The sequence below is a fragment of the Fusarium pseudograminearum genome, chromosome 2 (genome assembly GCF_000303195.2).
Source record: "Fusarium pseudograminearum CS3096 chromosome 2, whole genome shotgun sequence".
In the NCBI taxonomy this organism is placed as follows: Eukaryota; Fungi; Ascomycota; class Sordariomycetes; order Hypocreales; family Nectriaceae; genus Fusarium; species Fusarium pseudograminearum.
Window position 1 is genome coordinate 3374143 of NC_031952.1, and position 15796 is coordinate 3389938.

Sequence of the window (15796 nt, forward strand, 5' to 3'; positions counted from 1 at the left end):
TATTGTCATGGAGAATGTGTGTTTAAACGATGCCGTTACCTCCTGTTTCACCACTTCTTCTAGTCTGCAAAGCCCTCCCTTAGTAGGCATGATGGCGGAATGGCATGCGCCTCGGGGCCACAAAGACAAGAATGCTCTCGCAGATAATATAAAGTTCGTCCTGTCCAGTTTTTAGACCGTCAAAAGCGGAACGACCCCGGTATTCGCAGCAAAGGAGATCGATCGCGCTTCCTCCCTACCTGGCCACAGATCACTCTCGTCGCTCTTTACTGGCAACCTTTTTCTCTGGCTTTTTAAGAACTCAACCTGTTGTTTCCTTTCTTGACTTCTCCAGAGATCATTCCTAGGTACCTCCTTGCTCTTTCACCCTACGAGGTAAAGTGGCGTGAGACGGGGATGGACTCACAGTAATTACCTCTGATCTGCTTCTCAAGTACAGAGCCGCCAAATCGAAACACGCAGCATCTATTTGCAAAAAGAACTCACCCCGGAAACCTACAGTAAATACTGTTAAAAGTGGGATTGAACACGACAGTATCGTGATCGCAGTTGGTTTTGGTTAAGGATATTATGTCTTGCTGTCTCTGGGTAGTACCTGAGCCCTTTACAAGTCTCACGATTGCTTCTCGACTTTGAGTTATCTGCGCAAAGTTTCCGCCCTTAGTCTGATTTTAGACTAACCATTTCGTCATTGCCAATTGCTGTCACTTATGGTTTGATAGCCGTCAATTCATGCTGTGCATTGACCACCAGAGCCAGCAACTTCTGGTTTCTAGGTAGTACTGGCACCATCGACGATCGAGTGGACACCGATTATACCTCTAGCTAGCAGCATCGTTTGTTGATTTCTCCTGCAAAACACAAAACACGGTTGAGGAAAAACAGAGAAATTATTGTGCACTTCAAAGCGCCGTTGATCTTTAACATTCTCACGCCAAGTTTCTTTCCCCTTGACTCGCGGCACCAGTCACAAGCGTCCTCGGCCCCTAGTCGCAATCCACAAACTTGCAAGCTTCGAAGCTCACCTCTAGTCCAGTTACGTCGTCGCTAGCTACCTACCTACGTCTGTACCTGCCAACTACCTGGCTGGGTCAACAAATGCGCAGTTGCTGGTCTGTTGCCCAAATAACAAGCTGCAACCCGGTGCGACTCGTCTACAACTCATTGTGAGAGCTTGGTCACTTCAACATCGTGCCTCCGCATCTCATTCTCCCCGCAACGAGGCGTGACGCGACATTGGAGCCAGAAGACATTCAAGTAGCAGCAAGCCCAAAGTATCCTTGATCCAGGCGCAAAATCCAGTGCTACATCTCCAGCGCTAGCAGAGAGAACGAGAGCTCGAACTTTCAAACTCAAGACGATTTCCTCTGCAGCATGTACGATTGCGCCGTATCCTCCACTATCGCCCCTCCTAGACCTCATCCCACCCGAAGCTCGTCGAGCTGAAGGTAAGACCTTAAAGCCTAACGGGAAACGCCGGGCTCGATTCGTATACGACTATTTCGGGCCCGTCCTTCTTCTGCCGTCTTTGTTATATCTGTGAAAGCCTGGCGACGAGGGTGGAGTTCGAGAGATGGATGTAGACAACGAGCATTCAGATGGCGGCAGTCAACCGCCGCCCAGCACTGAACACACGCCCCAGGGAGCTTCTGCGCAAGCTGGGGGAGCGTCGGGAAATCCAACCCCCACCTCAGTTCAGTCTGCAAATACGCCCTCGACTGCATCGGGCAATGCATCCACTGCCGCTCATTCACAGAACTCGAAACGTCGTCGAGGGCTAGGCGTTGTGACGCCCAATGCCTGTACGGAGTGCCGCAAGAAACGCGCAAAGGTATGTAGCAAATTGACTCGGCTCATTCTGCTTCTACATCTCCCCAGTTGTGGCAGAATCGCTCAAGTTCGGGTTGTACATGGCCATGACGAATCATGTTGTCTGGTTTGCGACGGAGTCCCGCATATGTATCTTGTCTGCATATTGTATGCCTGTACTTGCACTTCTTCTTGACTAACAATTGCTGCGCAATAGTGTGATGGCAAGAAACCATGCGGGCGCTGCAGAGCGCAAAAAGATGTCGAGTGCGTATACGAAATACCTGTGCGCCAGTCAAAGGAGAATTTGCGAACTGAAATCGAGACTCTACGCCAGAAGCAACGATCCAGTGATCAAATATTCGCTGCGCTTGTTCGACCTGAGCTATGGGAAGGGGTTCTCACACGACTTCGAGGTGGACAACCCATCGAGAGCATATCAGAATGGATAGCAAGCGTGCCGCCCTCTGGGGGGGGTCCGCTGCCCAACTTTCCCAATCGACCCGAAGGGCCTGCGATGGGACCCGGGCCAGGTTTCCCGGGAGGTGGGCTGGGAACGTTGGCGGCGATGAGTCTCGGTATGAGCCAGGGGCCACCACAGCAGCCTCCCATCAGAGAGATGGGCCAGCAAAGTCCCTGGCATTCATCTTTCCGCAGTCAGACAGGATCAACGAGGAGCAGTTCTTACCCAGATGTTATGAATTGGACGCCACAAAACCGTGTCGGATCTTGGGCAGAAGGAATGCATCCAGAACAGATGACAGATGGCCTACCGCGATATCGAGGGGTCGAGCAAATTTTGTCACCTCTGAACGAACCGGAACTCCGAACAGCTGCGTCAACGTGGACTTCTCTTACTAGCGACAATACTCTTGTTCAACATCTTTTGGCATTGTATTTTTGCTGGGAGTACCCGACATTCGCATCTCTTAGTAAAGAACATTTCTTACATGACTTTCAACAAGGACGAAACCGTTACTGTTCACCAATACTAGTCAATGCCCTCCTCGCATTGGGCTGCCGTTTCTCAACTCAGCCCATGTCTCGAGCGAATCCCAATGACCCATACACTTCCGGAGACCATTTCTTCAAAGAGTCACTAAGACTTTTCTCTCAAGAGACAGACCATCACTCGTTGACCACAATCCAAGCTTTGGGCATAATGTCGATCCGAGAAGCTAGTTGCGGACGAGATTCGGAAAGTTGGTATTACGCTGGTCAGAGCATCCGACTAGCTATTGAGATGGGATTGCATAGAATCATGGATGAAGGGGATGAGGATGAACTCGCTGTGCAATCAGCAACCTTCTGGGGAGCATTTGCACTAGATCAGTATGTCTATTTTTGTGTTTCGAGAAAGTATTTATCTAACCTACCTCCACAGTGCATGGTCCCTCGCTACAGGCTCACTGCCACAATGTTCCTGCTTCCCGCACTTACCACCAAAACCGGCAATAATAGGAGATATCGAGGCTTCTTTATGGGTGCCATATACTGATGACGGTGGGTTCATTGTCAAGCGATCATGTAGAGTGTTACTAATTGTATTAGGGGCTCCATTGCAACGATCCTGCCAGCAACCGTCAAATGTAAGGTCTGTGTACAAGTGTTTTTGTGAGCTGAGCGAGCTGGTACATCAATCCTTGTACATCTTACATTCTCCGGGTAGACCTCTCACTGCAAGAGAGCTCTTGAACATGTATACCCAGTACCTTAACTGGTATGATCGAATTCCTGAAGTTCTTCGGCTGGGGCACAACTTTACCCCAGCTGTGTTGTTTGCACAGTGAGTTTCAACATGAAGGCCCCGCTGTCGAGATAAGACACTGACCATTGATAGCATGTACTACCATTTTGCTATCCTACTCCTTTTTCGACCTTTAATCAAGCTGCGGATCATCGGGTCTAAAGTCTCTCCTCGTGACGTCTGCTCTCAGGCAGCCGACGCTATCCAAGGCCTCCTGAGATCTTACTCTTCCCTCTACACGTTACGACGAACTCCCTCATTCGTGCCGTATTTCGTCCTCACGTCAGCCATCATGCACTTGGCAATTGGCGCAATTTCTGTCAATCCGGAAGCTACTGAAGCCGACGTGAAGAAGGCGGTCAAGGTTGATCCTCGCGCGGCTGAAGCTATCACTCAAGGTATCTCGGATCTTACTGAAATGGCCCCCTGTCACCAGTTCGCCGAGCAGGCACTCAACATACTACGGTATCTTGCTGTGAAGTGGAATATTGATGTCGAAAATAACGTCGACAAGCTCACGGCGGAAGAATATGATCGCCTTGTCCTGCCGCAAACAGGAAGTCTGAACTTTTTTTCGCCGAATATGCGCCACGGAGATATAACGTGCCAATGGGGTACAGAAAACTTCATGCCAGGGACACCGAAACAGTCGCCCTCAGTCCAAAAGGTGGGGGACAGTTTGGAAAACCCTCTCTTCTGGCCCTTCCCTATGCAAGGTCGGCCTATACTTCCCGATGGCCTTGAATTAGAACATGCCGGCTTTTCTATACTCTGATGTACTCCAAAACAGATGGTTCTTTGGGCAAAGCCTTTCGGTTACTTACGTGTGGCTTTATGTACAAGTACAGGTTTCATAGGGGAGTAAACTGGGATCATAGAGGCCTTCCCAGGCAAAATAGGAATTAAACAAAGCAAATATAATAGGCGTCTTCTGGTGGCAAAATAGGAGCTTCAGTGTGTTAAGTCGTTACCTATATTCCAAAGGCGAGTTTCAAGGTCCTATTCTGTATATGCCTGTCTTGTGCAAGAGAAGAGAGATAGATCAGAGAGGAATCGTGGGCATTATGCATTAAACCGTCGTGCTAGATATGCAGGGAAAACTGGGAGCCACTATATGCAGCTTTCCGTGGTTTTATTCAAATACTTTGGCGTCACTTGAAGTAAATTTTCTTCACGCTCTTCCAATCGTTTCACTTGCATTCATTCTATGATTTAAATAAGGAGCTCTAAATCGCGGGTAGCTCTAAGTATATAAAGAGGTTAAAGTGAACCGTTAATTAATGAGTTGCGGTATCATATCTCTGAAACAGCCACTTATGAGGCTATTCACGACAAGCAAGCAACTGGGCACTTATGATGTATTATTATTCCACTATAAAATACTCTTCTTTAATAATCTAGAGACTAATTATTTAGATGTTGTCAATATCTAGGTCTTACTACTTTAGAATACTTATTGGATGTGCAGTTCTCAATTCTCAGTTGCCTGAACTTCTTTTTGCCTTACGTGATAGTAGCCATTAAACTACACCGCATTAATGCTCCTACCAATCGCAATAAATGTCTAGTACAAATAAACAAACGAAAAGGGGCCCCTTGGGCTATTCGGGTAGCTTATGCAGGTTGCCAGTGTTGGATTAAAGGGTAGTTGCGGATCCTTGATACAATTACACCGTTAGGGGCAAGCATACAACACTTCTGCAAGTCGCCGCACCTGCTCAAAACTGGAAAAGGAAATCGTAGCTCCTCCCACGCCTAGACTAGAAAGGGGCCAATCTCGAGAATATCTTAGCCTTCTCGAGTTGTTGATGTCATTGGTATTCAGGTAGGTACTTATCTCGCCAAACCTCACGGACATCCTCATCAAGGCAACTCCGGTACTGCAGCTTTCTCCGACCTGCAGATACCTTCTAGGCAGCCAGCGACAGCTCAATCTTCTAGATTAATCCATCACAAGAGGCAGGAAGGTCCATGCTTTCATTCTCGGGAGGGCCAATCTGGTTTACTGCTTCCTTCCTCTGCAACACCCTTCCTTCCCTCCTCACACTTTTCTTATCCTTCCCATTTCCCTTTCCCCCATTCACTTCTCCCATTACCTTCCTTTCTTATGTATCAGTTGCTGGGCAACTTTAAAACCTGAGCTGTGAATTCCTAGATCTTTCCAACAAGGCAACGCTGTCTGCCCTTTTCACACTCATGCCCCAAAACATTCCTCTCTGCTATCATCATCTAGTGTCCATTCTCAATTCCCACAGATCAAGTCACTCTACCACTGTTTCAGTCAGCCTCTTGATTCGTATTTTACCGCTCTTCGTTTCACCTTGCCACCGGCAAGTGTCTGCTACATCTGCAGCTCATCCGCCTCGCAAGACTCCTGAATCGCACGACGCTGGCTGTTCTTCAGTCAGACATACTGTTCTCTGCTCCGAAGATGGACCATGAATACGAGGTAAGAATAAAAATAACAAGGTTGCTTATACGTATTAACACCGGCCAGGCCTCAAGGGATCGGCACCCCATGGAGATTATAACCCAACATGTGATGCACAGACATAGCACCGACATACAGAGCCGACACTGGCTTACATCTCCCGAATTTCCACAACCTGAAGAGCTGATGGCAGAATATCCTGCTAAGCTTCCTGCTGGACCTTCAGATGAGAATCCCTTTGACAAGAACGCGTACCTGGAGTTCCAATACGCCATGAACCGGTTCGAGGGCACCGAGTTGCTGAGGCAAGCTATTAAAGACTTCAGAGAAAAGCCACTGAAGAGTGATAGAGATAAATTCTATGTCTACACCCAGGTTAGTGTCATTCTCCTTGTCTCTGAAATCATTCGCTCAACTACAAAAGGTACGCATCCAGGGATACCTACTTGCAAAAACCGGACCAGCTTGTCGAATCTCCTTTTCAACTGAATGCTCCGAAACGAAGGTGGTCTGGCATCAATCCACCCGTCTCACCCCAGGAACTCTTGTTGCATTATCTCCCCGGTCAGATAACTTCAACACGCAGTGCTTTGTCGCTGTGGTTGCAGCCAGGTACCTTCTTGGTGGGCTAGAGCCAAACTTTGACGACGGCGAGGACAATAGCACTCCGCCACGCATCGAAATCTTCTGGTCCAACGTCGAGACGGCCATGTTTGATCCTTCGGTCGAGTTGGTGATGATCGAGGCCAAGGGTGGCTATTTCGAGACTGTCCGTCATGCGATGATTGGGCTGCAGCATGCTGCTAAATTCGAGTAGGTTCTTTTCCTCCATTTTGCTTTCTATATCCCAATGTTAATGGTGCAATCAGATCCAAATTCGATAAATACATCATCAATGGGTCGAACAGAGAATGCACTGCCACCTATCTCTCTGAAGAGGGTGCTCTGATCCCAGGAAAAGCCAAACAATTTGATTCATCTCAACAGGAAGCCTTTCGTCGCATGACTTCGCAAGAGCTCGCGGTGGTTCAAGGCCCTCCAGGTACTGGCAAGACGTTCACATCAGTTGTGGCCCTTGAAAGCCATATACTTACGCTTAAGGCTGTTCGGGGAGGCAAGGCTATCCCACCCGTCATTGTCGCCGCACAAACCAATCATGCACTGGACCAGCTCCTCGATCGGTGTTTAAGTTTTGATGCTATCATAGCTCGTTTGGGTGGACGTACAGAGAACGAAGACATTGAGTCTCGCACCCTATTCAACATCAGGAAAGATTCAAAGATCGCACGTGGCCCTACGCGAGGTGAGGCACTTCGAAAGAAAGTTCAGAGTGAGATCGAAGATCTCTTAAAGGGATGCTTTCCTGCTGAACTCATCACAGCGGAAGAATTCCTTCGCGAAGAATTAATCACCCAAAAGCAGTGTGAGTCGTTGAAAGACGAAGAGTATGAAACGATACCCATACCGGGAGGCAACAGACAGGCAGATGATGAAGCAGTTGATTCCATCAAGTCATGGCTCGGCGGATGCGTGGAATACGACCAAACATACATTTATCGCCCCCCAGAGGGTCAGAAAGAATCTCCAGAGAGCCAAGACGATGTCATTGATGAATCAAAACAAGAAAACGACAGGGAACGACTTCATGGTGACTTCTTCCCTACCAAGTTTTACATGACTGGCTCTGTCCCCTCCAGATATGGCGATGGGGATGCTGTATCCTCTCAAGCCAGCAGATTGCTGCTGAAACACCATGATCTATACGACATCAATCTGTCACTGCGAGGCATAGTGTACCGCTTGCTACGCAAGAGACTCATCAATGCGAGAGTCAAACGGTTTCCAAAGCTTCTCAAAGCCTACCAGGCAGCTTGCGACGACATCAAGATCGCTCGGTGTGAGAGGGATGTCAAAATCCTCACGAATGAGAAGGTCGAAATTCTGGGCTGTACAACTACAGGGCTCACAAAGTATCGGGGCTTGATTTCAGCCTTGAAACCTCGAATCCTGATGATTGAGGAGGCAGCTGAGACACGAGAAGCGAACATCACGTCAGCTCTATATCCCAGTCTTGACCAGATCATCCTAGTCGGAGATCACCAGCAGCTCGTTCCGCATGTGGATGTCCGTGAACTCGGATGCGAACCATACAACATGCATGTCTCGCTTTTTGAGCGGTTGGTCAATCTGAGACTACCGTATTCCATGCTCCAGGTGCAGCGTCGTATGGTGCCAGCGATCCGTCAGGTGGTCAACACATTCTATCACAGACTGACCGATCACAGCTCTGTCAATGATCCCAGGAACAGAGCTCCTGTTTTGGGCATGGGAAACAAGAGTCTTTGGTGGTTCCACCATGCTTGGGAGGAGTCTCGAAACACTGATGACTTTTCTTACTCGAACTTCAACGAAGCGAGCATGATCGTCTGCTTCGTTCGGTACCTGATTCAAAATGGAGTCCCTCCCCATCGCATTACTATGTTGAGCTTCTACAAGGGCCAGGTCACTCTCCTTCTAGAGATCCTGCGACGAGACCCAACTTTGTCAGCCAAGAACCCGACAAAAGCATGGTCTGTTAAAACGGTAGATGGTTTCCAAGGCGAAGAAAATGACATTGTGATTCTCTCGGTCGTACGAAGTGCTCACCCAGGCTTCGTGCAAAATAAGAACCGAGCTGTGGTTGCTCTCAGCCGTGCAAAGTGCGGCCTGTACGTCTTTGGCAATGCGCTGAATCTCGTGCAAAAATGGGAAGATAGCTTTTTAACTTGGATAGGTGTCTATGAAGTCTTTGAAGAGCAGCGTTGCTTAGAAGATTTTATCCTAGTCACCTGCAAAAATCATGGGCGCGAGACCAAGATCTTCAGCATTGAGGACTGGGAAACCATCGCTGCAGCCGGGTGTGGAGAGCCGTGTACAGAGACATGTTCAGAAGGTCATCCTTGCACGAAGACCTGTCACCCTTTCAATCAATCCGAGCTGAGGTGCGAAGAGAATTGCCAGCGAGTCTTGAGCTGTGGCCATAAGTGCAGCTCCTTGTGTGGTGATCCTTGCCGCTGCATTCAGCAATGTAGTGAGGCCTCCGCCCAATCAGCCTCTTCTCAAACGTCTCGTGCACTAGAGCCACGAAAACTCATTCCGCCTCTTCGACTTACACGCTCACCTCAAACTCACGGGGCCAAGGGCTTCCCAGCTACCAGAGGTGGCAGAGGCGGCAGACCGATGACTGGGCAGCGAGGCGGACGGGGTGGAACAGTTCGACGCGGTTCCTCCCGTACTGATTCCTCAGCCTCCATGAGATCTTCTTTGGAGAGTAATCGGAGCGCCCCTAAGAACCGTACTTATAGCGACAACACAGGGATGCTACTTGAACAGTTCAACGCCGCTGACAGAGAGTCCAGCATACAAGAGCCCACCAGCGAACAGCTCATGGAGACGGGCTACTACTCCAAGGGGGGTCCAAGCCGTTGGCACGAGCAAATCACTGTCCAGGTCCAGAAGAACCTCGAATTGGCTCCCACGCCCTCAACCAAAACCTCTCTTTCAGACAGGTGGAGTCCCGAGAAGATTTCGCAGAAAGATAGGGTACTGGGAGAGGAAGCTAAGCGGGCGTCACGACAAAGAAGCCCATGTGCAGCCGTTATTAGGACCACATACCGCCCTACGACAATGGAGCCAGACGGAAGTCGGCGATACGGGTTGCAAACCCATTCGAGCCACACTGTTGTGAAATATTCTCTCACAAGGAAGGAAATGCTCCTTGATGCCGCTGCTGGCCAACCCATTATCGATCAGCATGAGAAGCACGAGAAACATGAGCATCACGAGAAGCACGAGAAGAATGAGAAGCATGTAAAGAATGAGAGGTATAAGAAACATGTGAAGAATGAGAAGCAAGGAGTAGGCGAGGAGCGAGTGGTTACTGGAGGTGAAGGGTCCAATGTCGAAGACCTGATCAGTTTTGACTGAAGGGTCAACTAACACAGTTGTTGCCACGATACTGTACATTGCGATACTGATGGATGTCCTGTGGACTGGCCACTTTTTGTATGGTTTCGATTTGGTGTTGTCAGAGTGTTGAGGGATATGAGCCACAGGGGGGGTAACGAAAAGCAGTGAAGCTGATCAACAGCAGCTTACCTGAGAAGCAAGGCAATGAATGGCACACGGCAGAGGTTACAGTAAAGTAGTGGACATTGGAACTTGTACAAGTACTGTATGTTACAATACAGCTACCGTTGGTGTTATGATTCAATTGCATTGTGAGCACAACGTGGGCGATATAAGCTGTGGCAAATCGCAATTGAATTGTGATCTGGGCGATCTAACTACCTAACCAGGTATACAAAAGAAGTCTCAATTCAGCACCGCTGATTGCAACGCCCCTAACAGAAAAGACTAGAATTTCGGGTAGTTGAACGCTTAATTCAGAGATAGCCCATATTCTCCTCCCTCGGCCACAGTTATCCATCGGTGACATTGATCTCATATCCGATAAGTACTTCAGTACTGGTGCCTTCCCAGCCTCTGGTACCCGCTGCGCTGAGCATGAAGCGGCTGGTCGGGTCAATGTAAAGGCTGGAGATGACACCTGCACGGGGAGGGCCAGGGATAATCAAGAAGGGAACGGTGGAGTGCTTGAACGCACGGGTGTCGCGGAGGTCGTAGAGACGGAGGATATCATGGGAAGCGCTAACTTCATTAGCAAGAAGGAGATGAGCAACGGAGAGGAATAGACTTACCAGACGAGGTGACGGCCGTTGACCATGGGTCTTACGGCGGTGACAGCTCCACTGCCGGCAGGGAACTTGAATGTTCTCTGGGGCTCCCAGTTTCTCTTTGCCTTGTGGATGTTGAATTCTTCTACAGTGCCGTTACGACGACCTGCGTAGATGGCATTGCCAGAGGGACTCCAACATGCACCCATACACCAGGGTGGGACTCCGTTGCGAGTGCCTATACGCGCGACAGGGTCGGGCTGGCGCCTATCCCAGATACGAAGGTACCCATCCATGGCAGCGGAGAGGAAGGTCGTTGTGGATGTTTGTGTTGGGTCGTGCTGCGTTGGGGCGTGAGGTGATGTTAGTATGAGAGGTGGTGAGGCGGGGGCTTCTTGAGAGGCGGGAGGTTGGGAGTCCTGGGTAGGTTGAGAGTCCTGGGTAGGTTGGGAAGGCTCTGTGCCTTGTGTCGGAGCAGGAACGAGATCTACATCCATAGCATCGGCTGCGTCCTGCGATGTGTCTGGCGGAGGAGGGTCAACGGCGGTAACAGGCTGTAATTCTGTATCTTTTCCTGCGTCGAGAGCAGCCATGTCTGCAGAATGGTCCATTGCACTATCGTGGCCATGCCCAGGCATCATGCCCATGGATCCAGCGCCAAACTCATCATCATCTTGCGCAAAGGGCTGGTCCTCCTTTGTTTCGCCGAATAGGCTGCCTGCATCGCTTCCTCCAAAAAGACTATCATGAGCAGGGGATGCTTGCCCGTCACCAGCGTTGACGTCGGGGTTGAAATCGGCATTCATATCGTCTACTTCTAACCCGTCTTGAGTCAGTCCATCTGTAAAGCTCCCGCTCGCAATTGGAGCTGCGTTATTGGTGACTGTTGTCGTAGATGGCAGTGGCTCGTCATCATCTTCGGGAATGGGAGCTCCGTTAGCAGGCCGCAACTCGAGGGCCGATATTTGACCAGCATTGCCGTCAAAACTGCGGATTGTCTTCCCGGTGTTAAGATCCCAGTCAAAGATATTCTTGTCCCAACCACCGCTCAGAACACTCTTCTCATCCTGTGCCAATGTTAAGACGGACACGGCGTTAGTGTGCTGTTGTAGACAGTGGATCCGTTTGCCCTCGTCGTGTCGAACACTCTGCAAGTTGATGCCGCCTGACTCGAGACCAGACAAAAGCCACAGAGCCTCGGAGTGGACAGCAAGGGAGTAAACAGGAGAGAGTATGTGCTCTTGATCGCCTCGGCCAGGAGGTGCAGGCTCTTCGTTCTCCCAGTATGACATGAGGATGCCAGCTTTGGTAACGCTGTCCACAAAAGGATGTCTCTGGGCTACGGTCAAAGGCAGCTTTCCATTGATGGTGTTGGGGCCGTCGTATTTACGGATGTAGCCATCGGAGCCTCCTGTGATCCAATATCGCAAATCAGGCGTGATAGCCATGGCGTTAACACTAGTGGACTGAGGTGCGGCCATAGTTGGTACGATATCGTAAAGACGGGCATTGAGGACCCCTGGTCGAGGCTGGGGCCATTTCCTGTGCGAGCTCGGTGAAGGTGTGGTGGATTCGCGCTCCGTATCACCATTGGGCTCGGTCTTGATATGAGTACTCGTCTGGTCATTGGAGTTGGTAGCTGGAGGTGGTTGACTTTCGTCTCCATCGCCGTCGCCATCAGCGTCGCCATCTCCATCATCATTTGCGTCGCCGTTTTCATCATCATCGTCGTCGTCGTCGTTATTATCGTCATCATCGCCTTCTGCGTCCTGGTCTTGATCGCCGTTGTCGTCTACATCCTCCATTGCCTCGTCAGCGTCGTTGTCCCGATCAATGCGGTCGTTGTCGTTGTCATTATCGTTGTCCGAGTCGTTTGAGCTGTTGGACAGTCGATCGTCGTCCAAGGCATTCATTATGGATAACTAGACGAGCGAGTTAGTTAGGACTTGTGAAAGTAGGATGCAGCACTGAAATGGTTGACACAGTAGAAAAGAGAGTGTTTGGGTTATATACATACATTAATAAACTAGCTTTTTAACAGATAATCAAATCGAAAGCACCGATCAATCCATGGGCAGATCTTTAGCAGTGAGCTTGGCTGTCAGAGTCGCAATGGACCTAGAACCGTGCGCGGGGGCAATAGAGCGTATTCAAAGCTTTGTGTAGAATCGCAAGTGACTAAAGAACGTTCTGGAGCCTGAATGAACCAATTGCTGGTGTGTACTGTGGGCTAAAAGGTGACAGTTTTGTGCTGTGCTGTTGGTACTGCGGGGCGTGATATATATATATAATGATCCAAGTTGAAGCTTGTTCGCGTCGCGTCGAATTGGAGTTTGTTGGAAATGGAAATGGGTGGGGCAGGTTCTACTGCTACCCAGGTCAGGTAGCTTCCTTCCTAGGTTCCTTCCTTCAACTTATACAACAGGACAACTGCCACTGCAAATTTACAATTGTTACTACATATTTGTTTAATTGGCATGGAAATTAATATATAATATGGCATGGTATTAATCAAAGTCGCTGCAGGCACGCATCATAGCGACTGTCATGTTGTTTATCGTCCAGGTACTCAACAGTTCTGGCCTCAAAGACTTCAATGTAGGAAGGACACTCATCATCATTCAAAACAAAAGAAATATATTGGTTGCTGTATGCAGCTAGTTTGCCGTCTCTTCCTGAGACTCCCTCAACATCCTCCTCCTCTTCCTCCTACTGTTTCATCTGTCTACTTTACTAATAAAAGCAGAAGCCAAAGGCCAGCCTCGCATCACCTTGTCTCATCTCGTCTTGCTTAGCGTCGGCCATGATTGTGTCGTGATCCTCTAGTTCGTGAACTTCCATGGAAGTCTCTCGCACGAGATCCAGATGGCCCTCTGTTATCCTGTCCGTGATGGCGCATCACCATCTGACTGGCACTCTCGTCGGGGACCAAGCTGACAGAACTGTTGGCTTGATCTGGACCAGGCCAGACGGTCACATGGCTTCCTCCAAATACAGAAGGCGCCTGATTTACACCGTGTCGCTCGTCAGGAACCTCTACAACGCTGTTGCGCCAGCTACCGACCCGGCTGCGCGAGTGTTCAATGGGTACATGAGAGATGTTTTGCGCCGTGGGCCATACGTTTGAGTCTTCTGGTTGGATCTGGGGTGTTTGGCGATGGTTGGCGTGGAGCTGTGACTCTCGCTGTGACCGGGCACTCACCTCAGTCCCTCGTCGATTGTCCTCTTCGAATCCTGTGTCGCTCGTAGGCTGCCTAAAAGTCTCAGCCATGAATCCATCATCACTAGCTCGCTCTCGGTGAACAACAACGTCGTCTACACCTCGCTGTTCCTCAAAGCGAGGAACATTGGCGAACAAGGAATCTCTGTTAGCATCAAAACTTACCTCATCTCGCGATAGCGGGATAGAAGTAGGTTGTCTCTGCATGGACGTACGACCAATGATACGGTCTAGAGGCGAGTCTCGTCGCCTAACAGTCCCATGCGCACGAGTCACCGCCGAACTTGAAGAATGCGACCATGCAGAACGAAATTGAACCGGCTCGGTCTCGGGCTCGGGCTCAGGCTCAGGCTCAGGCTGTGGCGCTGGGGGGAGAGATCGTCTCACGTCCTCATGGCCACCATCTCCATCCTCTTCGTCTGTACAGTACCCGGCAGGGACATGGTCGGCGTACTCTCGCCACTGGCGAGCCGTAAGGTTCAGTCCAGGCGGTGCATTGTCAAGACGAGTCTGTCTGTATGCTTCGGTATCACGATGCGGACGAGAGCTGTGATGAGAACTGCGATGAGAACTGCGATGAGAACTGCGATGAGAACTGCGACGAGCAGTCTCAGTGCCCATGGTCCACTGCCCGAGAGCTTCTAGGAAGCCACCGGACTTGCGATGAGAACTACCCCCACTAGGCATTGTGAATGTGTTGCTGGGTTAGTTGAAGTTCGAAAAAGTGTAGAATGTGGTAAGTGTCGATGATCCTCTACAACAGAAGATCTAAAGGTTTCTTGATGGTGGTTTGTGAGTCGACATTGGAGAAGATCCCGAATGTCTTTATATACTTGCAAGTACAACGAGCATGATAAATACAATGAATTGTTCTTTATAGTATTCATGGGCATCGCTATTGTCTGGATGCTTGTGACGAACAAAGGGTAGTCGGTCGCCATGTTCTTTCACTCTGTTCAGCAACACATCTTGACAGTTCAACACCATATCTTTACATACCTAGGTCATGATGCGATTGAATGCCGGACAGCTACTAAATTCGTCCGCCCTTTGGCTGCGGTTACTGGAGTTGCAAGTGAAACTCACGACTCTTGAACAACTGGTCAGGCACAGCGACATAGCAGTCGCGTTTCGGCTGTAACACAACCATTAGGGATCATAGCTTATGACTTAACATATCCGTATAAGCCAAATAGGTTCCAAAATAGGTCCCCTCCCCTGTTGGAGCTCAGCATATATGCCGTGTCATGTCGTGACATTCCGTACCGATGCCTTGTCTTAGATGTATCTCATTTCACTTGCATTCCTCACGTAACCTCATAAAAACAGCCTCTTACGCACTTTGTTCATTCAAATCCGTCCCTTCCGGAGTCTCTATTCCTTCCTCTGCCTTATCTTACAGCACCTGGGTTTTCAGCGTCATCGTACGTGCTGCATGCGCATCGCCTTAAATAGCCAGTCCATGACTCTCCAGCCTCAGTCCCTATATTCCAAGTCCATCCATCCCATGTGGTAACTCCCGGAAGTTTTTATCCATCAATCACATCAAGGAAACAAAGGACGACAGTGACAGCATTCCCAACTCCACCTTTTTTTAACCAAGGACATGAGAAGCCAATCCATTTCTTTCAGACTGCCGTGACAAGACAAAAAAGCAATCCACATGCCCTCACCTGCCGTCTCGATGATGGGGTATTATCATTATCTACTAAAGAAAAACAAAACAAAAAGGAAAATGCTTGCACAGGGATAGCTTCGCACCGTGTCGGTAAGATTCGATTCAAGGAAAAACGTGGCAAACCCAAAATTGGGTACATGATGAAACAATTGGCTCGGTAATGTCCAAAGTGTCAAAGAGTGGCTTGAGCATGAGC

General features: G+C 49.4%; 4 protein-coding genes across 4 annotated transcripts, besides 1 other annotated feature; 2 read left to right on the top strand and 2 right to left on the bottom strand.

Moving 5' to 3' along the window:
- Positions 1 to 1573: 1573 nt before the first annotated feature.
- On the top strand, positions 1574 to 4331 carry FPSE_05593 (uncharacterized protein; the record flags this gene model as incomplete). The annotated part of the gene is made up of 5 exons (XM_009258711.1): positions 1574 to 1831; positions 2027 to 3141; positions 3194 to 3312; positions 3361 to 3595; positions 3650 to 4331. The coding sequence occupies 5 exons, from the start codon at positions 1574 to 1576 to the stop codon at positions 4329 to 4331; spliced, it is 2409 nt and encodes an 802-aa protein (XP_009256986.1).
- A 1656-nt stretch (positions 4332 to 5987) lies between these two features.
- On the top strand, positions 5988 to 9953 carry FPSE_05592 (uncharacterized protein; the record flags this gene model as incomplete). The annotated part of the gene is made up of 4 exons (XM_009258710.1): positions 5988 to 6005; positions 6054 to 6362; positions 6412 to 6800; positions 6857 to 9953. 4 exons carry the CDS (start codon positions 5988 to 5990, stop codon positions 9951 to 9953), a joined length of 3813 nt encoding a protein of 1270 aa, XP_009256985.1.
- A 494-nt stretch (positions 9954 to 10447) lies between these two features.
- FPSE_05591 (uncharacterized protein) lies at positions 10448 to 12615 on the bottom strand (the record flags this gene model as incomplete). Its single annotated transcript, XM_009258709.1, has 2 exons — positions 10448 to 10676; positions 10727 to 12615. The coding sequence occupies 2 exons, from the start codon at positions 12613 to 12615 to the stop codon at positions 10448 to 10450; spliced, it is 2118 nt and encodes a 705-aa protein (XP_009256984.1).
- Positions 12368 to 12565: a microsatellite.
- An 878-nt stretch (positions 12616 to 13493) lies between the features above and the next one.
- On the bottom strand, positions 13494 to 14609 carry FPSE_05590 (uncharacterized protein; the record flags this gene model as incomplete). The annotated part of the gene is made up of 1 exon (XM_009258708.1): positions 13494 to 14609. One exon carries the CDS (start codon positions 14607 to 14609, stop codon positions 13494 to 13496), a length of 1116 nt encoding a protein of 371 aa, XP_009256983.1.
- Positions 14610 to 15796: the final 1187 nt, after the last annotated feature.